The sequence below is a fragment of the Oncorhynchus masou genome, chromosome 29 (assembly GCF_036934945.1).
Source record: "Oncorhynchus masou masou isolate Uvic2021 chromosome 29, UVic_Omas_1.1, whole genome shotgun sequence".
NCBI lineage: Eukaryota > Metazoa > Chordata > Actinopteri > Salmoniformes > Salmonidae > Oncorhynchus > Oncorhynchus masou.
The window spans coordinates 36,297,965-36,323,230 of NC_088240.1; the positions used below are offsets into that span (position 1 = coordinate 36,297,965).

The 25,266-nt window shown below is 40.5% G+C and overlaps 1 protein-coding gene across 2 annotated transcripts; it reads right to left on the reverse strand.

Annotated features, from left to right (window-relative positions):
- Positions 1 to 4,549: 4,549 nt before the first annotated feature.
- LOC135519426 (L-dopachrome tautomerase-like) lies at positions 4,550 to 23,318 on the reverse strand. 2 transcript variants are annotated; one of them, XM_064944640.1, is made up of 11 exons: positions 23,085 to 23,202; positions 19,845 to 20,144; positions 19,450 to 19,566; positions 7,137 to 7,480; positions 6,668 to 6,967; positions 6,448 to 6,548; positions 6,173 to 6,339; positions 5,767 to 5,946; positions 5,538 to 5,679; positions 5,200 to 5,401; positions 4,550 to 5,083 (listed from the first exon to the last, which is right to left on the reverse strand). In XM_064944640.1, the coding sequence occupies exons 4-11, from the start codon at positions 7,426 to 7,428 to the stop codon at positions 4,917 to 4,919; spliced, it is 1,551 nt and encodes a 516-aa protein (XP_064800712.1). In that variant the 5' UTR covers positions 7,429 to 7,480; positions 19,450 to 19,566; positions 19,845 to 20,144; positions 23,085 to 23,202; the 3' UTR covers positions 4,550 to 4,916. The 2 variants fall into 2 exon arrangements, with proteins under 2 accessions (XP_064800712.1, XP_064800713.1); XM_064944641.1 differs by lacking the exons at positions 19,450 to 19,566; positions 19,845 to 20,144; positions 23,085 to 23,202 and adding an exon at positions 23,272 to 23,318.
- Positions 23,319 to 25,266: the final 1,948 nt, after the last annotated feature.

Genomic DNA, 25,266 nt, shown 5'->3' on the forward strand with positions numbered 1-25,266 from the left:
AAAAAAGGTCATGAAGAATTATAAAACAAACTATAATCCAGTCATCAGTTCTGCTTAGTGTAATTTATAAGGTTGTTTTTGCCATTTTATCGCATGACATATCATTCATATAACCTTTAATCGTTTAAATCATGATAAAACATGGCTCACATAGTTCATGCAAGAAATCTTCATCTGAACACAAAGTCTAAAGAGACTTCCGAATCACACAAGATATGTTTACTACAACTCTGCATTGGGAAAAACAGATTAAAATACCTTGATCAGATTGTGCTAATTTTGGCGTATGGAGGCCATGCGGATTAGGAACATGCAGGCTGAAATGTTATACTTTGACCAATCATTTCCCTTTTCTCTGGTATAATCTAAACTATGTTCAGACGTTTCAGTCTAATGCTGTACTTCTGGTGTATTACTGTACCAAATCTCCTTTCCTTTTACGCATTTCAACACGTCCTCAGGTCATGAGATATTTTGTCCTCTGAGATTTTAGTGCAGAGCTTGCTGAAAGGGTCACCCTTGTGACAAGAAAGTTCCCCAACCACAACCAAACTCTTACATTTAGACTGTTAATGTAGGCTACTTGTGTAGGGTTGTTTCTATCGACTGGGAGAGTTAAATTACATGTTTGCCTTAAGCAACACCATGAACAAGTAGGCTATATTGTATACTGGAGTACTAAGAATTTGTGTTCTTATACTGTGCTGGGAAAAAGTCATCAAATTGATTGTGGAATCTTTCTGAGAACCAAGCATTATTTGTTCTGTGGGAGGAGCTCCAAAATCATCAATGAAGGTAAATGATGCTTGGTACACCAGTGCAGAAATGTCTGACGTCATATGCTTTGTGCTCGTGTGATTAGCTAGATTTTCCCTTCCACCTCTTACCTATGGCCTGGCATGTGACTGTTGAGTGAAAAGTCACATGAATACCTAAACTCAGCAACAACAAAAAGAAACGTCCTCTCACTGTCAAGTGCGTTTATTTTCAGCAAATTTAACATGTGTAAATATCTGTATGAATATAACAAGATTCAACAACTGAGACATAAACTGAACAAGTTTTACATAAATGGAATAATGTGTCCCTGAACAAAGAGGGGGTCAAAATCAAAAGTAACCATCAGTATCTAGTGTGGCCACCAGCTGCATTAAGTATTGCAGTGCATCTCCTCCTCATGGAATGCATCAGATTTGCCAGTTCTTACTGGGAGATGTTACCGCACTCTTCCACCAAGGCACCTAAAAGTTCCAGGACATTTCTGGGGGGAATGGCCCTTGCCCTCACCCTCCGATCCAACAGGTCCCAGACGTGCTCAATGGCTTCGCTGGCCATGGCAGAACACTGACATTCCTGTCTTGCAGGAAGTCACGCACAGAACGAGCAGTATGGCTGGTGGCATTGTCATGCTGAAGGGTCATGTCAGGATTAGCCTGCAGGAAGGGTACCACATGAGGGAGGACGATGTCTTCCATGTGACGCACAGTGTTGAGATTGCCTGCAATGAAAACAAGCTCAGTCTGATGATGCTGTGACACACATCCCCAGACCATGATGAACCCTCCACCTCCAAATCGATCCTGCTCCAGAGTGCAGGCCTCGGTGTAACGCTCATTCCTTTGACAATAAACGCGAATCTGACCATCACCCTGGTGAGACAAAACAGTGACTCGTCAGTGAAGAGTACTTTTTGCCAGTCCTGTCTGGTCAGCGACGGTGGGTTTGTGCCCATAGGCGATGTTGTTGCCGGTGATGTCTGGTGAGGACCTGACCTACAACAGGTCTACAATCCCTCAGTCCAACCTCTTTCAGCCTATTGAGGACAGTATGAGCACTGATGGAGGGATTGTGCATTCCTGGTGTAACTCGGGCAGTTGTTGTTGCCATCCTGTACCTGTCCTGCAGGTGTGATGTTTGGATGTACCGATCCTGTGCAGGTGTTGTTACACGTGGTCTGCCACTGCAAGGACGATCAGCTGTCCATCCTGTCTCCCTGTAGCGCTGTCTTAGGCGTCTCACAGTACAGACATTGCAATGTATTGCCCTGGCCACATCTGCAGTCCTCATGCCTCCTTGCAGCATGCCTAAGGCACGTTCACACAGATGAGCAGGGACCCTGGGCATCTTTCTTTTGGTGTTTTTCAGAGTCAGTAGAAAGGCCTCTTTAGTGTCCTAAGTTTTCATAACTGTGACCTTAATTGCCTACCATCTGTAAGCTGTTAGTGTCTTAACGACCGTTCCACAAGTGCATGTTCATTAATTGTTTATGGGTCATTGAACAAGCATGGGAAACAGTGTTTCAACCCTTTACAATGAAGACCTGTGAAGTTATTTGGATTTTTACAAATTATCTTTGAACGACAGGGTCCTGAAAAAGGGACATTTCTTTTTTTGCTGAGTTTACATATACTGCTAGTGAGGGCATGAGATCATTTTTTACAATAAAATTCTAATCCCCTAATAAAATGTTAAAAACTGAATCCAAAAGAAAAATCCTGAATCCAAAAATACATTTTTAAATTAAACAAATACTATTCTGTGAAGGTTTGTAGAAACAACATGCTGGTATTTTAACACTGTCCATTATTGGCATAAAGAAAGATACACTAATATGTTGTTTATTTAATGGACACAATCATATTTTCTCTCTGCAAGTCTACGCAGTTGTTGAATTACTCAAAAGCCAACATTTTATGGACCTAATCTAAGAAATCAACAGAAAGAGTCCGAATGTATTGTGGTTATCAAGAGAGAAAATAGCCCTGAGAAAATTCCCTTTGTGTGACCATACCTCTTAGATAGGGTTAGATGTTAAGTCCCCTATTTAGGGGACTGTGAGCTTTTCTGGACCGGTTCTGACTGACGAGTGAACGAGGCAGGGTCCAGTGCCTTATTGTGCCAGAAAGCTCCATCTATCTGCTTTCCACTATGACTGTCAGTGGGGCTGACTTGAAGTCTCAGGTTTCAGACCCACATTTGCATAGGGAGTAAGTGTCACATTTTCTGACCTTTCTGATCCAGACAAAGAATCGCTTTTATTTCTATATTTTTGTAAACTATGTACTTGAGCTTGTGTACTCAAAAGTAACTACACCACAGTAATTTATAACTATTTTACCCGAAAGGTGAGATCTAGACCTTTCTAGAAGGATGTATCATTAGTAGTTATTGTTTATGGCAATCTCATGAAGAAAATATTGCTTTTGTGTATTCTATTTGCAGGTTGGCATTTATTGTTATGAATCTTGACCTGGAGGCAGCTCTACAGAATGGTCACTAACTTGCACAGCCACAAAGTTATAAAATCAGATTTTAACCACACTGCTAACCCTAATCTTAAATTAAGACCAAAAAGTAGATGTTTGTTTTCATGAATTTTTACAATATAGCCCATTTTGACTTTGCAGTTGGCCCATCTAGCGGGAATAGCTCAGTTCTGCCTCCATGGCAAGATTCATGACAACCATAAACTTACTGTCTATTTAGGCGGTAATATACATTTTGACATAACATTCAAGAGGTATGTAAATTCTACGCGTTCCTAGGGGTTACCAAACATTTTGCTTCATGACCTACCAGGGTTAAGCAGTGACAAAAAAATACCCAGATCAAAATAATAAGTTTATAATTGATTAATAAAACCCTTCTTCAAAACATTTAACTGGATGTGGATTTGAGTATGGGCTCTAGTGACCCACTTGTGACCCACAAGTGGGTCCCGACACACAGTATGGGAGCCATTGCTTTATACAACGGGTACTATAAGGTTCACTGCACTTAACAGGATTAGTCAGTAGGATTAATGGAAAAGGCCTAATGGAATGTGTTATAGAAATTATAAAGAAGAAGTGAATTGAGTAAACCATGGAGTTATAATAGATTTAAAGTAAAACTTAATGCGCAAGATTGAATTTCTATTTGTATTTATTACAGATCTCTTCCTGGGGTCCAGCAAAATTAAGGCAGTTTTTACCATTTTAAAAACATTACAATACATTCACAGATTTCACAACACACTGTGTGCCTTCAGGCCCCTACTCCACCACTACCACATATCTGCAACACTAAATCCATGTGTATGTGTGTGTATAGTGCATATGTTATCGTGTGTGTGTGTGTGTGTGTGTGTGTGTGTGTGTGTGTGTGTGTGTGTGTGTGTGTGTGTGTGTGTGTGTGTGTGTGTGTGTGTGTGTGTGTGTGTGTGTGTGTGTGTGTGTGTGTGTGTGTGTGTGTGTGTGTGTGTGTATGCATGTGTCTGTGCCACATTATCTAAGATTGAGTTGAGGTTTACGGTTTACTGAATGTTTTGTCCCAAATACAATGCTTTTAGTTTTAGAAATATTTAGGGCTAACTTATTCCTTGCTGCCCACTCTTCGTCAAGTGTTGCAGCCATTTCAGTCGCTGGAGTAGCTGACGTGTATAGTGTTGAGTCATCCGCGTACATAGACACTCTGGCTTTACTCAAAGTCAGTGGCATGTTAGTAAAGATGTAAAAAGGCAAGGGGCCTAATTGACAACAAAGGAAAGGAAACATAACTGGAATCAGAATCAAAGGGTGTACAAATATTTATTCTCGTAAACTACATTTTTGTCCAAGACCATAGAATCAAACATTTACAGAACAGGAACTGAAAATGGGCTCTCAATAAATGAATAAATATTCAGTAAGTGTTCATTATTCTGTATGGGTTCATTCCTTGTGTTGTTCTGATTGGCTGAATATAAATATTACAGGTCTCAAACATTCTACCCTCAGGATTTTACGTTGATGAAATAAGTACTTATCTTGAGTTACAGTATGTTTCAATTGATCCCATGACTGTGTATTACGTTAATATGAACATTGCATACAAGCTTAATCAGATAAACCGTAGGCTTTCATTCAGTTACTGTTAGACTTTAGCTCAAGAAAAGTTCAAGAGTTGTCTATGTACTTCCTATTGTATTGTATTAAGGGTTCAAAGCTATGCTTTCTTCGCCTGTGCAGCATATAAACCACGACTACCATGAGCACAGCCAGTAGGCCCACGAAAACGCCTGTCAAAGTAGCTCTCACGACAAATACAGGATTACCGTCATTCTCTGAAAGACAAACGGAAAGAAAGCAAACTCTGAAATGAATTGGTGCTTACTTCATTCTCTTGCCATTAGCGTTGAATGCATAGTGCAAACGCCTGTTGAAATGTTGAATCACTAACCATCCAGTGCAATGGCATAAGAATATCCCAGCTGGTCAGACGCAACGTAAATCTCTTCATTGGTCACAGGAGGGAAGAATGGCACCATGTTGTAATCTCTGTTGTGACCAATGGGGGCCATCTCATCGGGGAAACTGGAGTTTGGGGGAGCAGACTTCCTCATCCACTCATCAAAAATGGCATCAGTGAAAGCATGGAGAACCTATACAAATACATTTCTTAGTTACACAAACTAAGTAAAAACACATTTCTATTATTATGACATGTACATGTACTCGTTTTGTTTTGTTTTGTTTTATTGAATTAAATTCTATCTTATTTATTTTATTTTTCATTACTAGAAAGATGGGGTCATTGGCTGCAGAGTGAGACAGAGCACTGGTTCCATTGAGGAAGGAGTGGACCAGGTTGTGCAGGTTGTTCACTGACGAGTCAAGCTCTGCCTCGCCATCTGGCTTGTCATAGCCTTCAAGAGAATTCCTGTTAATAACAGATCATATTTTATCGTTAGCGTACACGCATAAGACTTTTGCCAAGAGAAGAAGTGATTTATCGAAGGAAAATGACCTGAAGCTGAAGGTAGAGTTAGTGTAGTAGGGAGAACTGTCAAAGTCTCTGAGTCTGAGACAGCTCCTGACGTCATTCATTGTGGGAAGACTCATGTTGCTCCTCCCTACCTGTCCTCTCCTTATATGTCCCTCACTGGTCCCATTACACAAAGTGACCAGGCGGTTATATTCATCCATGCTGGGAGAGAAGACAGATGTTATTTAATCATGAATAGAGATGCTATCCCCTGTACACATAAGTGAAGGTACGCACTTGTGTGTATGCGTGCACACACACACAAACACACACGCGCTCCTGTGCATGCTTGCACACACGCACAAAGGCATGCAAGCACAGACACAAATATTCATTCACCTATGTTTAGCCACATACACTCAGCGTTTTGACATAAATTGCTCCAGACCTGTTACACACCACTCCCCAATTGGAGAACCTGGACTGGTTACTGATGAGGGAGGGGTTGTCTGGGTTGCGTCCCCCCAGGAGAGAATCTGTGCAGACGTCACACTCAGTCTGCCCTGTGGCAAAGTTCCAGTATGGAACAGCAAAGTTCTCATTGCCAGTCAGTCTCTGCAGAAGAGAGGTCATTCTGCTATACACATTCTGTAGACATTTCCTATTAACGTACATACTCGTGAGAAAAATAAGGCCACAGAGAAATGACCTCCTCACTCTTACCTGCAGGTCTCTCTCCAGACTGAGTAGGTGGTACCTGTGCCAGGTTATAAAGGCAGGTCCTTTGTGGGAGAAATCAATCTGTTTGAAAAGACGTCCAGGTCCTAGAAAAGATTCAACGTACTGGTCACAGATAGATATTTCATTGTTTAACATTGTGCACTTGTAAATGGGCCTCATTATACTTTCTTGTTTGGTTGTTTATGTGGTACATCACATTTACCAAGCAGCGTTTCTCTGACAGAGTAGTAATGCTGCCATGTAAAGAAGTCGTAGATGGAAATATTGGAGAACTGGGGCTGGGTTCCATTAGGCCCCAGCAGGCCCAGCCAGTGCTGTGTGGCGATGACATAGACTGGGTGGGTGGTGTTCTTGGCCCGGTCCAACACATCCAGAAACTCCTGAAGCTCAGCTGGAGTCAGAGAGTGGATGTTCTTCCTCACCACCGGGGCTTTACGTACGTCACAGTTTGGTCCTGTCCAGCCAAACTTACACTGGCCACAGTCGAAGCCACCAAAGTTACCTAGACACATGAAGGGAATATAGATCATAATGTAGCTATGCTGTACAACATACTAATACACTTTTCACATATAATTTTAACCTAAAGTTAGATAACTATATAGATAATAGAGATCCCTTAGAGGAAGTCTGCAGTTTAACATTTTCAATATTATAACTTCAATACTTACCGAAGCACCTGCAAGTTTGATTAAAAAATTTTGTTGGCCACCTTTCACGGTCATCTTGGTTTCTCATTCGATATGGTCCGCCCCAGGGTTTGGTACTGACTCTGATGTCGGAGCAGTTTCCTCGTCCAGATAAAGTTCCACACACATTAGCAGGATCAGAGCCGAGAGCAGGGCAGCACTGCTTTGAGACGATCCCCTCCACTGTGCTGCAGACTCGAGGAAACTGAGCCTCCGTAGAATCGGGCCTTGTCACAAAACAAACCAGACCCAGAACCAGCACCAGAGCCCTCATCTTTCACGCAGCTGTAATCTTCTGCCTTCTCCCTAAAAATGGATTTGTACACCTGTTCACAGTAATGATGTTGTCAATAAGTTCCAATAAGACTCAGAGATGTAACTAATTCAATGTCATGGTCTTTGTCTTTCCCATTTAAAAATAAAATAAAAATTCACGGTCCACTTTGTAATTTCCAACCCATTCAGCACAATTACAAATAGCATTGACAGTGGGCTGCAGGCCTCCAGTAAATTCAACCGTTCTTCCCAGAAATGATAAACTAACATTTCTGGGGACAAGTGATAAAATACCCGCCCTGTGTCTTTTAAGAACCCAGAGAACAATGATGTCCATATGTTTGCACAATGCTTGCCCTCAGTTAAAGATCCCGTGGTAGCGGATGAAAAAAATAAAAAGTATCGGCCTCCAGGCAATTGATCATGTGACAAGATAAACCTTCGGGTGTTTCTCCTACCGTTCATCTGATGCCCATTCCCAACCACAGAAGTACCACAGTAACTGTAACTATTTGACATTATTCACACCACTTTCAACTCTACCTTTGCTTTCTAAAACTGCCCTCTGGCCGAAGGCATGAATTTCAACTTTGGTGCTTTTAATGCAAAAAAGTATAGTTCAGTAGGTGTTTCATCTCCACAGTCATGAACAATTTGAACATTTGAAATCATTTTTATCATCATGCGTCTACCTTTCTCTGTTTACTGTTAAGTAACCTTTCATGTACTCTACAACATTATGTGACTATAGTCATACTGGTATCATCTGATAGACCCCTAAGGACCTCTTTCAAATCATGTGTTCAACTGAATGTTGCCCATCCCTCGATGAGTATGCACTTTTCAACAAAACAACTTTAGAATTTGTGCATATGCTTCTCATTATGTATAACAAACAATCATATTTTCTTAGACTCAAAAATCCTTCTGGTAAACCATTAATTTCAATAGATCTTTAGAACACTTTGAATGAATTACATTATATCCTAAATCAAGCTTTTGCATTTCATGGAATGTGAAATCTGTCATATAGAACCCCAAAGCCTCCATTGAAACACATGGTGGTGCTAGAGAGCCATCTTTGAAATACAATGACAGCAAGTGTGCTGGAAAATAAGTATTTGAGGGTATGTACACAGTTGTATAAGTTACTTCTTATGTGCAGCTTGTCACTGTAGTCCAGCACTCCAATGTTACATGGTACAATTTCTTCCTACTATAGATTTAGAGAGTACAAGCATTACCAGGTAAATGGGTTGTAGCTGGGTCGTTCCACGAAATGAGTGCCTTTTGGGTCCCTTTGATATTTTAAATAGAAATTGTGCACAAATATATAATTGTTTGAGCCTATTATATTAAATGAAGTTCCCTTTAATATAGAACACATGGTAAATGCAATAAATCAGCATGTTGATCTTTCCCTCTGTGCATCCTCTGTGACTTCTATGGAGATTTGAACCCATTTCAGTGTTCACCATCATTGTAAAGCCCTAGTTCATTTGTTGCTTTGACAAAGTCCTTTCTGAAGATTATTATTGATTTTGTGTGATTAGGGATTCATTTTAAAGTTTAAAAAAAAGAAGAAAAAAAAAAAAGCCTGTCCCTCATTTCAAGGTCAACCCTGTTACGTGAACTGAAGTGAACTCTCATTTCAATATGGTGAAACTATTCCTTTTAAAAAAATATATATTTTCAAAAGAATTTAAAGAAACATTGAACATCTAATAGTCAAATCATAGTGTAAAAACAGGTGAGCTGGTTCTACTCTTTCTTTACAGACACTGGTTTTGTGTTGGAAAACTGAGTGGGTTGAGCGTAACTCGTCAATAGACAGGCTAGACATTTTTTTCACAATTACAATTTCTTGTGACGCTTGCATTCAATTGCCCCTCACTGTTGCAGACAACAATCTTTCATTCCCCCTGTCACAAGGGGATTTATGGCTGATTTAAGATGAAATAGTCAACACTGTTACATTCTTTGGCACTTAATAGGCACTTACTATAGTCCCTTTTTTAATTTAACCTCTTGAGATGGGAAAATGATTTTAATAAATTGAACATGTGCTCTTAATGACAGAATGCTAAAATGAGGTGAAATCAACAACAACAACAAAAATCACCAAGTTACACTACTCAAAAGGCACCTAATTGGTGGAACGACCCAGTTGTTCACACGTATAACGTATTTGTTTTTTTCCTGAGATTTGGCACCTACTGATACCTTATCTGGCCCTGGTGTCCTGAAGTTATACTAAATTCTAAGAAAACACAGGAAATACTCAGAAATAGGCATAAGCCTTTCGGGGCCCTAAGCAAGATTTGGTTGGCCCCCTGGAGCCAGCCCTGCATATTAGCATAAACGTGACATCAGTCAAAACACCTCAATACAAAATATGGTATCAAGAACAAGATAAAACTAGCTGAAACGAGGCACCAACGATTGCCCGTACGGCAGCTTCTTGTCATTGTTTCTAGCTATCTGGCCATCCAGAATCTCAACAACACATGGCCTTCTGACCCATTAAGCGATGCGCATCGTTTTTGTGATGTTGTCAGCCAACCCGTCTATTGTGCCTGGTAATGCTTTTATCCACTCCATTTGTTTCACCTCCTCCCCATTATCATTTCAATTCATGTATTGTTACCCTTTGATTTTGCACTGAGTGGTTGACCACCGTATGAGAACAATTTGAGTGCTGTTGATTTTTGAGCTGCTAATTACACCAGTGTGGAATATGCATGCAGTGTTGTCCTCTTTTGTTTTTGTTTGAGAGACAATATTGCCCGGTTGTGTTGAGAGTCCTACCCGTATCAGCCCCAATGGAAGTGGCATTGTTCTAAAATGGAAAGTTCCAAATGAAAGGCCAGCATTACATAAAGGGAAAGTGCTGCTCAGCCTTTGAAGTGCTGCAAATGAAAATTCTCCTTTAATAGCATTTCAAAGAGATATCACAGAAGGAGGTGATGCTTAATTTGTGAAATGATCTACTTATTACCATGCTGATGGCAAAATGCATCCATTTCCTTAATGGCTAGGTGAATATTCTGTTCAGCGCGTTGTGCTCTGTACACATTTGGAGGAATATAATGTGTTGGTTGGAAGAAAGAGGGCCTTTTCAAATTGTAATCGAGAGTACTTCAGTTTCATTCACTGAGAACCGAGCTCAGTGGTCTGAAAACGGGAAGAACTGATTGGAGGAGCAGCTGAATCACCTGATTTTAAACCAGCACTCTAAGCCACACTCACAGCACCTCAGTCTAATTGATAGAAAGGCATCTTTTGTCCTCTCAGATCACGATTGATAGCCTGCTGAGGCAATCACACACTGTTAAAAGTGAACGGGACTAGAGTATGGTGGATGCTTCCACTCTTATTCATTGTTGCCCAAGAAAGACCTTGCCTTGTTTATTTTGTGGTGTTGGGTATGAAAGCCATTCAGATTCAACACGTTCTGCTGAAAGGATGCTTTGAGCTTATAGCAGAGGTACAGTGTAAACCCGATTACCCATGCTAGTGTTAGAAACCTTGATTTAGAATTATAGAAGGTACAGTTCAAGTGAAAATATGAGGTTACAGGTGTGGCCCCATTTCTACTTTTGAGTTATATTTCATGATAGTTCATGCCTACTTCACCAGCTCTGTGTATAGTCACCTTTCTTGAAAGGTCATCACCTGTTGAATTGCTTTACATTTACATTGTATTATAGGAACTTTCGGAGAGAGAGAGAGAGAGAGAGAGAGAGAGAGTGAGAAAGAGAGAGATGCAGTATGTTTAAATGACATCAGGGGGGCAGTATTGTTTTGTTTGTGGTCTTTGTTCAGGGGCATGACTGACCATGCCACCTACGTTGCCTTCATGATGCTTTCCCAAAAACACCATAAAATAGTCCAGGTATGGAAATGAACTGCCACCATTTAAAATTCCAACCATTCTAGGCAATAACTTCCTGTTTATTGCCTTTACATTGGTCTATAGCCTATAGAGGTAAGCCTATTGAGTGTCCCAGTAGACCGTCTTAATCCTCTATAAGACTTCTATATCCACCTTCAAACTAATAACGAGAGGCAACATGTCCTCAACAAACTAGTTTACCAACTTCTGTCACAAACTGGCCTAATTAGTCACTGGAAAATAAGATTAATAGTTGCCGTGAAATAATGCTTCGGGTCAATTATTTAGAAGATTCCCATGATGTTATCTTCAAATTGTAAAGCCAATTCAAGGACAAGCAGCATGAAAAACAATGTTCTTAGATAAATTGCCATCAAAAGTCAACATGCGTTGAAATTAATCGAGATGCTATCCATGATCATCAACATAAGGTTTATGTGGGCAACCTACAGTACAGTACAACCAACACTTATTACATGCATTTAATGGGCCCTGGCCTAATTACTAATCTCTCCCCTTGTACCATTAGAAATGGAAATTAGAAGTACAAAAAAGACCTTGGGCACTTTTCAATCAGAATACATTAAAGTTGCATTATAGAGGGATAAAAAGAGCGTTGAGTGTTTAAAGTGCTTGGCTGTTCCATGCTCTTCTCACAAATCCTGTCAAGAGCTATAATGCAGGATCCTCTTTAAGTGGGTATTTCCAGTGAGCACCGTCCGACACCGACGTCCCTGGACGTTGACAAGACATTGAAATTTGATTTGGCCCAAACATAGACGTCTATGATTGGTTTAGATTAAGTCCGGTCTGGACCAAATCTGAACCAAGCATAGATGTACAAGTTTCATAGGTTTGGACAGCACAGTACAGCACAGTAGATCACAGCAGAGTACAGTATATTAAAGTAGAGTATAGTATATTTCCGTACAGTACAATAAAGTAGAGTACAGCATAGTAGAGCACAGTAAAGTATAGTATAATGTACTATATTGTACTGCACCCTACTGTACTGTACTCTACTGAACTAAACTCTACACTACTGTACTGTGCTGAACGTAACACAGTCAGCTTAGATATCTGGCCCAACCAAATTTGGTCTTGTTTGGGCGCCGAAGCTCACTTGAATAATACCCAGCATGCTTTGAAAGTGTTCCTTTTCACATTTACAATTTGTCATTTTAGCACACGCTCTTATCCAGAGCGACTTACAGTGCCTATAACTAAGGTAGAGAAACAACCACATATCACTGTCAGAGCAAGAAAAACCTTTCTGCAACCGTTACTGAGAATGTTATTGTAGTTTAAGTGTTCTGTTGTTTTCTTTCTATTGGTCTAAAAACTTTTAACATGATCACTACAAGTTTGAAAGCCTTTGAAAAAGCTAGCCTAAATCCATGTGACAGATGGGAGGAATAATGCATATTCCATACTGCAATCTTTTGTTTGCTCCATTTTCCTATTTTAATTGTAATAAAGCATTTCAATGTGACATAGTGTTTTCTTCATTGACCTGTAGACAAGTGAATGTACGTATGGTTGAAATTTGGCCATAGAAACAATGACCAAAATAATGTCTTTTAAACATCCGGAAAATATTATTTTCAACATTCACCCGATAATGTACCTAATTTCAACACAATTTTGCTCACTGGGTTCACCCTTTGTTCCTCTGTCCCTGATCTCAGGATCTCCAAATCACAGACAGAATTGTTCTACAATTACAGTATAACAAGGGAATAAAATATAGTATATTGTTGTGGAAATGGCTGCTGAAAACAAAACTGCTATTTATTTTTTGCTATGCCAAAATCAGAATATTGGCTAGACCATTCAGTGATTCTTTCTCCAGTGCTTCCCGCCCACCTCTCTGGCAGCTTACCGATTTACATTTGAGCATAATGCAGGCATTAGAGGAGGCACAAGGCAGCCCTGATAAGTTACAAAGTGCTCCAGGGGTAAACCTCGTAAGAAGAGGTTTTGGAGTTATTTACAGCGTTCAAATCCTTCAAAATGCATGGCTGGAGGAAGAGATTTGTTTTGCAGTTGATGCTTTGCACACAAAGCAAACACAATGCATATGGAGGGTGTTAAGCTGTAAATGACCAGATGACAGTCTATGCTAATAAACTGATCCCATCACATGACCTGGGTGGAGACTATGATACCACACAGGACAACAAGGCTGCTGTCGGATGTTGCATACAAGCACCTCATTGAAACACAGGCTCTGGATTCAAAATAGAGGGAAAATATGGGACGCAAATTATTTTTCCAAACACAATTTAATTTTCAATGAAGAACTATTTAAGTTGTATGGTGTTTTCTCCACAAAGATGTGTTTTTGATTGTGCAATTCACATAATAAAAAACGCACTCCAAAATGCAAAACCCTAACAAAGGAGGTTAAAAAGCAATGGATTTCTCTGTTATCGGAATTGCTTTCTGTACAGTTGTTCCATTTGAAATGCATTTAATTGCAAATAGAAAAGAAGAGAGAGAAAGCCAACAATGCGAAGGCTGAAGCATTTTCTCATCTGCAGCGAGTGAGAGTATTCAAATGTAAGGGGGCAGACAATGAATGAGAGGAATCGTGCTCTGAATAGCCCTCTCTTTCTCTCCCTTTCAGTCCCAGGCCAATCCAAGGCCTTTTCCTTCCCTACTCTGAGGGGCGGGCTTTTCTCTCTCAGCTCAAACTTCCACACCACAACACTGTAGAACAAACACAGCCACCTGAAAGCCTGGCTATATTTGACATGTAGCTGGGTACTATTGAATGTGTCACTTTTCTAACAAGTGTTATGGAGCATATCTGTTATTTTGACAGTATATGTTGTGACACTATGCCAATGCTGAGAAACACGTTGTTGAAGTGTGCTCTGTTCAGTGGATACCTTGAGTTGGATACTTCATCATGCTGCTGAGTCTTTACCAATCTGACTCAGACCCAGAGCATCTCTACTCCGTCACAACACTGAGGGGGGAGTACTGTGGGGCTCACGAGACACAAAGCGGTCCATGCCTGTGTCTTTGTGGGGCCAGCCCAGGGAGCACCCCCCAGTGTGTCTATCGTAAGTTTACTGGGGGAGCAGGGGAACAAGTTGAGGGAAGAAAGTGCACCCTTCAAACTTTCAACAACAGCTGGGAATTCTATTTTTTCTCAACAAAGATTTATACATATTTATACAAGCCCAAATGCTGATAGGAAGGTGGTAAAAAAAATCTTAGAATTGCAGAGGTAAACTATATGTAAATGCCATAAAGTAATAGACTTGTAGTGCAAATCACACCATTTTATCTTTAATTTTGCTTTCGTACCCCCCTCCCTTCCCCCCATCCTCTTTCCTCTGGCTTAAAGGTGCATCAGAGATATGCATTTAAGCATATTCAGAACACGGGGCGTGAAATTAAATGTGTGGCAGAGTGAGAAAAATATACAGACGCTGGAGATGCCTTAAAAATAGTCATTTATGCAGATGGAGAGGAGTGAAATCATTTGCAATGGGATGACCCTCTCTCCAAGCATTTCTCCCCTCACTGTTCTTCCCTAATCTTGCACTGTATCTTCATTTTTCATTGAACTCGCCAGTTTGCTGCTAAGCAGCCTTGTAGATAAGGCAAAGTGCTAAAAGGAGACGACAGAAGGAGCTCAGTGGGCCCGTTTCTATTGCACTTTCACCCAAGGCAATGGGCAGAATTTAACGGATTCCTTCCAACATATGTTTTTGCCAGATAAGTAAACAGTGTGTGTCGGAAATGAAAAAAAAGCATTTGCAATTTAATGACATTACAGCTCCCAGCTTAGCCCGCCGTGCTGCGAGGCGAAGAGCAGAGAAAGGGGAGAGCGGAAGAATGGAACCGGGTGTCATCAATGTTTTTTTTTCTCTTTTCCCTTGCAAGAAGCAGCACTGAATTCTCCTTATTCTTTTCATAGCCCTTCACTTCTCCATACCTTCCTGCTATTTTCTCCTCTTGTCCATAGTTTCCACTCCTTTGTCGGGATGAAATTATCTATTATTTTATTCAGATAACTTGTCATTTTTTCCTGCCAACCAGACCCTCTCTAACATCAGATTTCTGGAGCTAGGAAAGATCCACCCTGGCTTGGAGTCCTCCTCTCTGTCTCTCTCTTTCTCTCTTCTTATTCGTCTCTGTCTGGCTTCATCAAAGCACAATGGCCTGTCTGCACAATAAAGCAGCAATGTCTCTGTGTTGTCATAACATTCAGACTTAATACCAGCACAGCAAGTGGCAAAGTAAGAGCGGGAAAATAACCTTAGCTTCTCATTTCAGAAGAAGTAAAAGATCCTTGCCTGGAAAGACTCAGTGATTTCCCTTTTTTCTCTTTTCATCCTGTGGGCTGTCTGACAGCTGCCTTATTATAGAAGGCTAATTGTGCAGGAAAGCAGATTATGAGAGTGGTAGGATGTACTCCTTGACCATGTGCTAATGTGATGACAAGTTTGGGGACCCTCTAAGCGAAAGGCATTGCATGCCAGGGCACTTTTTGGCACTGGCTTTAATCTGCCTTTGGTATTAACTCAGCAAACCGGTTTGTTTGAGTACGGATCAATCGCTCGCTCATTATTTTTACAAGAAAGCTTTATATTCGAGACGCTTTCCTGGTGTTGATCTCTCATTAACCATGCTATGTAAATGCACTGGCAATCCCTGTGTAAGGGATACGATGTCACCCCCGGGCCCAAGCTTGCAGAAGCACGTTACCGAAAAGAAGGGGCAGGAAATTTGGGTCAGCTTCCTTCGCCAAAACTTGAATTTCAGGTTTCTGCTTAAACCCCCTGCTCTGCCATTCTCCTTTAATGTGTTTTTTTGTTTGGTGATGTTATGTTTTAAATGTCAGCCCTGGAGCTGTCCAGTAATTCAGGAGAGACAAAAAGAGCCCTGTGTCTCAGAATCTGATCCAAGTGTTCATGTTACCTCTGTAATCGCTGCTGGCTGCAATGTATACACCCTCCATTCACTCCTTGTCTCTTCTACCGCCTTCACTATATTGACTGTATAGGCGCTGGGTGAGGAATAGGTTTGATAGGGATAGAACTGGGTGGTACAGATATGGGACTAAATCAAAATGAGTCAATGGATCACTATGTCAAAGGGGTCATCTTGATAGCCTAACGGGGTGTCTACTACCCGTTGTGTAGGCTACGTTGTTCATGTAGAGGGAAATGAAACTGCATGAATAACTGACTGTTAATAACTGAAGGATCCAGGTACCTGAAATACCCAACCAGTCAAGATGCATTGTACATCAAATTAGGGATACACATTCCAGCATGTCTACTTGCTGTTCACCAAAAAACAAAAAAATATATATATGAGAGACATCCAACAATGTGAGATATTCAAATATCTGTTTGCATGTTTGCGAGAACAAGATGTCTGTGGTATGAGACATAGGTGAGAAATGTATTTGGCAAAAATAAACTCTGGCATGGTGAATGACGCAACAGTAAAATTAAGGTGACAGCCTCAGTCATTGACTTTGCATTTCTAAAGCGCCCTACATCCATAAATCTATGTCTCATTAGTGCTCTATGTCAACTATATGTATTTTTACACCTGCCTTCCTTAATCTCTTCAGTAAAGTCTGGAGCTGGTTTGAACTCATTCAAGTTCCTAGTGTGTCACCTATGACAATTTCTATGGGTACCAGTCATAAGGGAAAGTTGGGGCGCTGGTGAAAGCTCTAGCCTTCAACCCGTTTTGAAATAGCAATTCAAGAAACACTTTTCCACATGACCCATTTCAGATTATAACAAACAACTAGATTTCCTATTTGCTTGAGCAACTTTCTGTGCAGGCAGTTTCAGACCTTTTCCACCTAGGAAAGTTTAATCTGTGGCCTCATTGACTGCAGAAGCAGTGCTGCCACTCTATACCATTGGCCCAAATAACCAGCCTTTCCATTCATGTTACTTTTGGCAGCTTTATATGGGAGCTATTTTATATGCACTTTAAGGTCGCACTCGGGCAAAATGAGACCATGTAAATTAAGTCATATAAAAAAGCATGAACATTATTCAACACACTCTTCCAAATGAAGGGCCTCTGACTGAGGAGAGAGATCTCAGAATAAGGAATGTCCACATGTCATGCATGGCCTTGTGATGCTGTTGTTAGTCTATAGTCATCACATTGAGAAAAGGAAGTACGGACGGACCTCTGATTACGGCCCTGCTCTCTCTCTCTCTCTCTCTCTCTCTCTCTCTCTCTCTCTCTCTCTCTCTCTCTCTCCGTTTTTCCATCCCTCTCTCCAGTCCTCCTCCTGACTTGTGCTGAATCAATGAAGATGTGAACACGTTACCTCAAAACAAAGCCGATACACATACTTTGTTCAAAGAGTCACTACTACTGCTCTATACAACTCTTTTATTCAACCTTCATTTAATGACAAGGAGTAGACAACGTTGAGAACAGAGCAACTGTTGTAATGTGTTCACACAGCAAAATGTGAAATCGGACTGGACCATTCATAATAGATTTGTTCTGAAGATCTTCACATTATTTCACAATTAAAGTATGAAGTCACGCTCTTAACGAGTACAACGAATGGCACGTTTCATATGCTGACCAAGTATAAAGATTGAACATGTGCATTTGCTGCTGAATATGTCATGGGTCCCGTAACAATTATGCCTTTGTGACCATCAGTACACCATAACAGCACAGGCAGGGTATACAGAGGTAGGTAGCTACATACAATTTTAAGTATTGTAATATATAAATTATGATTCACACGGTTTCCATATACACTACATGAACAAAAGTATGTGGACACCGGCTCGTCAAAGATCTCATTCCAAAATCAGGGGCATTAATATGGAGTTGGTCCCCCCTTTGCTGCTATAACAGCCTCCACTCTTCTGGGTTGGAGAACATTGCTGCGGGGACTTTCTTCCATTCAGCCACAAGAGCATTAGTGAGGTTGGGCACTGATGTTGGGTGATTAGGCCAACTCATCAGGTGTTCAATGGGGTTGAGGTCAGGCCAGTCAAGTTCTTCCACACCGATCTCAACAAACCGTTTCTGTATGGACCTCGGTTTGTGCAAGGGGGCATTGTCATGCTGAAACAGGGAAGAGCCTTCCCCAAAACTGTTGTCACAAAGTTGGAAGCACAGAGTCGTCTAGAATGTCATCATATGCTATAGCGTTAAGATTTCCCTTTACTGGAACTAAGGGGCCTAGCCCAAATCATGAAAAACAGTCCAAGACCATTATTCCTCCCCCACCAAACTTTACAGTTGACACTATGCATTGGGGCAAGTAGCGTTCTCATGGCATCCGCAAAACCCAGATTCATCAGTCGGACTGCCAGGTGGTGAAGAGTGATTCATAACTCCAGAGATCATGTTTCCACTGCTCCAGAGTCCAATGGCGATGAACTTTACATCACTCCAGCCGATGCTTGGCATTGCACATGCTGACCTTAGGCTTGTTTGCGGCTGCTCGGCCATGGAAACCCATTTCATGAAGCTCCTGACAAACAGTTATTGTGCTGATGTTGCTTCCAGAGGCAGTTTGGAACTCTGTAGTGAGTGTTGCAACCGAGGACAGACACATATTATGTGCTACACGCCTCAACACTTGGTGGTCCCGTCCTGTGAGCTTGTGTGGCCTACCACTTCGCGACTGAACCGTTGTTGCTCCTAGACGTTTCCACTTCACAATAACAGCACGTACTGTTGACCGTGGCAGCTCTAGCAGGGCAGAAATTTGACAAACTGACATGTTGGAAAGGTGGCATCCTATGCCGGGGCCACGTTGAAAGTCACTGAGTGCTTCAGTAAGGCCATTCTACTGTCAATGTTTATCTATGGAGATTGCATGGCTGTGTGCTCAATTTTATACACCTGTCAGCAACGGGTGTGGCTGAAATAGCCAAGTCCACTAATTTGAAGGGGTGTCCACAATCTTCTGCATATATAGAGTACGCAAATATTGTTTTACGATGTAAAGAGACAGCGTAAAGGCAGAAGATAGTTTGAAAGTGTTTCTGACACAGTAAACATAGGGTTGTTGTTGATGACGCCATGAGCAATTCAAGATTTTAAAAAAATAAAAATAAAAATGAACAGACATCAGGAAACTGGGATTAAATTCACCTTTTGCTTTTTAGAATCCAATGTTGACTGCAGCCCTCCTGCAGAGGAACTATGTTAACCAGGTGGTGCACCTCCTTCCACTGATAAAGCCAAAGTTGTCATCCACTAAAGTGGGGGCTGAGGATTCAAAAATTTCAGTACATGGAGATTAGTAATGGAACAACATATCATTTGGCAATGATCTATTTTGCTGTTGTTGTTAATTAAAGCAAGTATGCAGAATTTGTGTGCAAAACCATGATATCACAATGCACAGAGTGAATCCCAAATCAAGCTTTGCATATTATAATCCTGTTGAAATGTGAATAAATAAAGCCTATGAATTAATGTGGGCAAGATTTCATTTTAATGTGCTGGGAGAAATTGAGAAAAAATGAGCATTACATCTCACTTACTTCAAGTAGTTGTGAAGAGTGTGGGAAGGAATCATTCCTTCTCATTAAAGGTGCAATCTAGAGCCCCCCAGATCTCCAATGTAATAACCAGTGAAAATAATCTGTTTTATTGATAGGCACATGTAGCAGTGTGTGCCAACTGCCAGGTACTTATCTTTTGCCTGTGTCCTGTCTTATAGAAGGATATAATTCTTTGTGACTGCTCCTCGGGGCATCAGCTCTTCAAGTTCATTATTTCTCTTTCCGATAGATATATTTTGCCCTAAAAACCTGAGAATTTAATATGAGAGCTGACAATCTCTGCCAGCGGTCATTTGGAAATGGAACAAAAAAATGTCATGTCAGTTGACAGAATATTTTTTAAAGCTGTACACCTTCCATCGTATTTTAATTTATTGATGGATTCACAAAGTAATCCTACACATGCCACACACTTTGGGTTTTTTGAAGGGGAGAGTGGATGCTCTTACTTCACACTGAGCAGTACTAGAATGGAATATTTCAACAAAGTCTAATTTTGTCAATGTATATATTGTTTGACTGTGCTGCACAATAGGTTAGTGTCTACATAATTACACGTTTGGCTTATGAGAGTAATCGTATTTCTTTCCTTCTACACAGTAGGGGAGATCGGGTTTGGTTGTCACACTTTTTACTCATCTGTATTTCTCAGCTCTGTTATATATTTAGAGACCCGTTTTATCCTCATATCTTATTCCAACATGACGTTTTGACCCCTCAATGCAATCTGTACACCCCCATTGCGGGTTGGTTGTCACACAGTATGGGGTTGGTTGTCACAGTATGGGGTTGGTTGTCACAATGTTTGCTAGTTACTTATTCCTTATGCAACAGGAAATTAAGCAATATACCATACAGTCATGGAAATAACCGAGCCTTTCTTTGATCAAATGATATTCCTAACAAAATTCTGCATTTTATGCCTTGAGAACAACATATTTGTGTGAGTATGCGTGACATGTGTGTGTGAGAGAGAGGCAACAAAGCCAGATAACACAGATACCTCTTCCCAACCAATGGAAACATGATGCATCGGGAAAATGCAGTTTTGACATTGTTTGCTAATTGGCAAGACATATGCAGCTGAAGTCGGATGTTTACATACATTTAGGTTGGAGTCATTAAAACTCGTTGGAGTCATTTCAACTACTCCACAAATTTCTTGTAAACAAACTATAGTTTGGGGAAATTGGTTAGGAAATCTACTTTGTGCATGACAATTACTTCTTCCAACAATTGTTTACAGACAGATTATTTCACTTATAATTCACTGTATCACAATTCCAATGGGTCAGAGGTTTACATACACTAAGTTGACTGTGCCTTTAAACAGCTTGGAAAATTCCAGAAAATTATGTCATGGCTTTAGAAGCTTCTGACAGGCTAATTGACGCGTTCTGTCTCCGAGAGATGAACGCACTTTGGTGCAAAAAGTGCACATCAATCCCAGAACAACAGCAAAGGACCTTGTGAAGATTCTGGAGGAAACAGGTACAAAGTATCTATATCCACAGTAAAAGGAGTCATATCGACATAACCTGAAAGGCCACTCAGCAAGGAAGAAGCCACTGCTCCAAAACTGCCATAAGAATGCCAAACTACAGTTTGCAATGACACATGGGGACAAAGATCATACTTTTTGGAGAAATGTCCTCTGGTCTGATGAAGCAAAAATAGAACTGTTTGGCCATAATGACCATTGTCATGTTTGGAGGAAAAAGGGGGAGGCTTGCAAGCCGAAGAACACCATCCCAACCGTGAAGCATGGGGATGGCAGCATCATGTTGTGGGGGTGCTTTGCTGCAGGAGGGACTGGTGCACTTCACAAAATAGATGGCATCATGAGGAAGGAAAATTACGTGGATATATTGAAGCAACATCTCAAGACATCAGTCAGGAAGTTAAAGCATGGTCACAAATGGGTCTTCCAAATGGACAATAACCACAAGCATACTTCCGAAGTTGTGGAAAAATGACTTAAGGACAACAAAGTCAAGGTATTGGAGTGGCCATCACAAAGCCCTGACCTCAAGCCCATAGAAAATTTATGGGCAGAACTGAAAAAGCGTGTGTGAGCAAGGAGGCCTACAAACCTGACTCAGTTATACCAGTTCTGTCAGGATGAATGGGCCAAAATTCACTCAACTTATTGTGGGAAGCAGGTGGAAGGCTACCTGAAGTGTTTGACCAAAGATTAACAATTTAAAGGCAATGCTACCAAATACTAATTGAGTGTATGCAAACTTCTGACCGACTGGGAATGTGATGAAAGAAGTTAAAGCTGAAATAAATCATTCTCTCTACTATTATTTTGATATTTCACATTCTTAAAATAAAGTGGTAATCCTAACTGACCTAAAACAGGGAATTTTTACTTGGATTAAATGTCAGGAATTGTGAAAAACTGAGTTTAAATGTATTTGGCTAAGGTGTATGTTAACTTCTGACTGACTTCAACTGTATATACTTTGAATACCTACATTTTAAATTCTTACAGCTCTACATCATTTATATGTCTGCCAGGCATCAACATTATATTCTGATGTCTCGGCAACGACTTCCCAATGTGTAAACGCTCTCCCCACCAAATATTCCCAACACATTTTGACATGTTGCCCAAAGGTGTTTGTGTTTACTGGGAAGGGAGATATTTATAGCAACAGCACAAACGAGCATAGGATTTATTGTATACTAGTGGCAATGTGACAACCAACCCCACATTGATAGTGACAACCAACCCCACTTTCCATGTGACAACAATCCCCCACATGGCTTGACCTAGAAACTCAGAAATAGGATGGGAATGTAGCACTCTTTCCTCTTTTCAACAAACATAATTTGTCATGTATACTTTCCTATTTCAAACATTTAAAATGAAAATCCCAATCCCTTTTAGAAAAACACATACATTCCCCTCACCTCAATGTTTTGTCATGCTGACATGAATTGCCCAGGTGGATGAGTTCTTTCAAAGAATTCGGACATTTAAATCTTACATTTCTTACATAATAATACGCACTGTAACAACTAACCTGTGAGACAACCAACCCCGGTCTCCCCTACTTATCTGTTATGTCTACACCATGTTTCCATGTTAAATGATTCAGATCCGAGTCATATCTAATCTCGTCACATAAAAGACTTCATCCAAATCACACCTTCGATTTGACGTTAAATATCTTAAAATAAAATACAGTAAGAAAAATAAACAATAAATACCTCTCCATAGATGTTCCACATTTATTTCTGTAAACACATTCTACTGAACCAGGGATCAATCTTGAACATATTAGAGTTATTCTATAGTTGAATTGACAATTCCCAGTAATCCTAGACATTGACTAATCGATCAGTAATCCCTACAATGAAGCAGTACAGTGAGTACTCACTGAGTAGAAGGACTCACATTGTGTCAGTGGGAAGCTTTCATACTGCCCCCTGGACCAAACCACTAGGATTCATGAACTGAAATGACACAATCTAGAACCATCAAGCAGCTCCACTGTTTCTTATCGTAGAATGTTAGTGTAGTAATGACTTTCAAACAGTAGTGGGAGCCTTAGTGTTAGACAGCCTATTACAGTAAGGACAGAGGAGAGTCTGTGCCTCACGAAGTGTTGTTTACCAAGTCCTCAATGTGTGTTTAAGGAAGGATACAACTGTACAGTCATGGCATGAAGACAGTGGAGTAGCCCTGGTCCGAGCTGGCTCTTACACCTATGGCAATTCGATTCATGTTCGAATCCTCTTACTCCTAAGAGTAATTTGCAATTGATGTTGACAGTATACATGACACTGATAGAGGTAATAAAGACACCATTTTGAATTATACTCTCTGTGATATACGACAACTATTTACGAAAGGCACTGAACACTTTCTACAGGAAGTCTAATCTTGACACTGTCAATAAAGACAAGGTATTCCCTAGAAATGGCTCCTAGATGACCTAGCTAGCGTTGTCTGGCAGGCTACAGAACACAAGAGCTGACCACTGAGTCAACTGCTGCTGCTTTATCTACTGCAGATCATCATTTTAGTTATTTCGTGCGAAGATCATAGGGAAATCCCAGTCCTCTCCCTCATAATATCTTGTGTAACTGCTTGACTTCTTTGGATGAATTCTTGGCCTGGGGGAAAACGGTGAGTAATTTGATGATCACACAAAGGCTGAACAAACCTTCCCTGAATAATTGTGTACGGTTATGCCAACAATACTTACAGATGATCACAGATATCATTCCTCAGTGACTCCAAAACATGATGTTCCACAAACACAAGAACGAGGAAATAGTTTGACAAATTCCTCTTGGAACAACAACACAAAATGTACCACAGTGACAGTACAGGCATACATATGTCAAGTTGTTGGAGTTTCACCCAGTTATTATAGTTAACAATGTATAATCTTGTAGTGGCTTTTAATAATACGGATTCCTAAATGTACTATTTGGTAAAAGACAAAATCACCACTTCACCAATATTTCCGAGATATCCAGGGATAATGTTCGTGAAAATGTGATAAATACATTGGTCTCAACCATGCTCTCACCTGGGCATGAAGAGACACCTTCAACTCACCCAACAGTTCCTAATTGCAGCATGCCTTCCTGAGCCCCAGCAGAGTCCATACACCCATTGCATTATGTACTTTTAAACAAACTTGGACCTCCTAAAAGTGAAGCCAGACTTCAGAGGATGTGGCATGTTTATGGGAATGTACTGCATATAGAAATTTTCTCATTTCTTCTGGTCACCTTGGGCATAGTGACATGTATGGTTTGGAGCCTTTGATTTGAGACATGGAGGTGTGGTGGAAAAGGTGCAAAGCAAGATAATTTTTTTGGCATTTTCACCTCCTGGGAGCATAGAGAAGCAAGAAATGTAGACGGTCCTTCCCTGGAGATTACAGGTAATACGGCACATAGCCTTCATAAACATTCTTGATACAACCTGGTGATGGAGAGATTGCTTCAGGAGAGAACTTTTCACATTTTGATTTGCCTAAAATGAGCTGGAGAAGTCAGCGATCTCTTTGAGGTTCTTAAGAGAGAAACGTGCCCTATAGCAGTAGCTCTCTGACTCCACACATACTAAATTAGAATATACAGGTGATTCCCAAAAAACATGCCCCAAGTAAATGCATAATATGTATATAATGTATATACTGTATATAAATACAAAAAAACAACAAAGACCTGATGATGGTTTATTATTATTCACCTCAGAAAAAAAATGCTAAATGTGATCCATCTAAGCCATTGAAGCCAGGTTTTAATCCAAGCCCTTTTGGGGTAGCCTCGAGCGAATTAGGAATGTAGAAACGTCTGTATATCCCTCTGAGGTCAACATAGAGTTGAACCAGCGCTACATATGTATGATAATTTGCCTAATCTCCCCTCT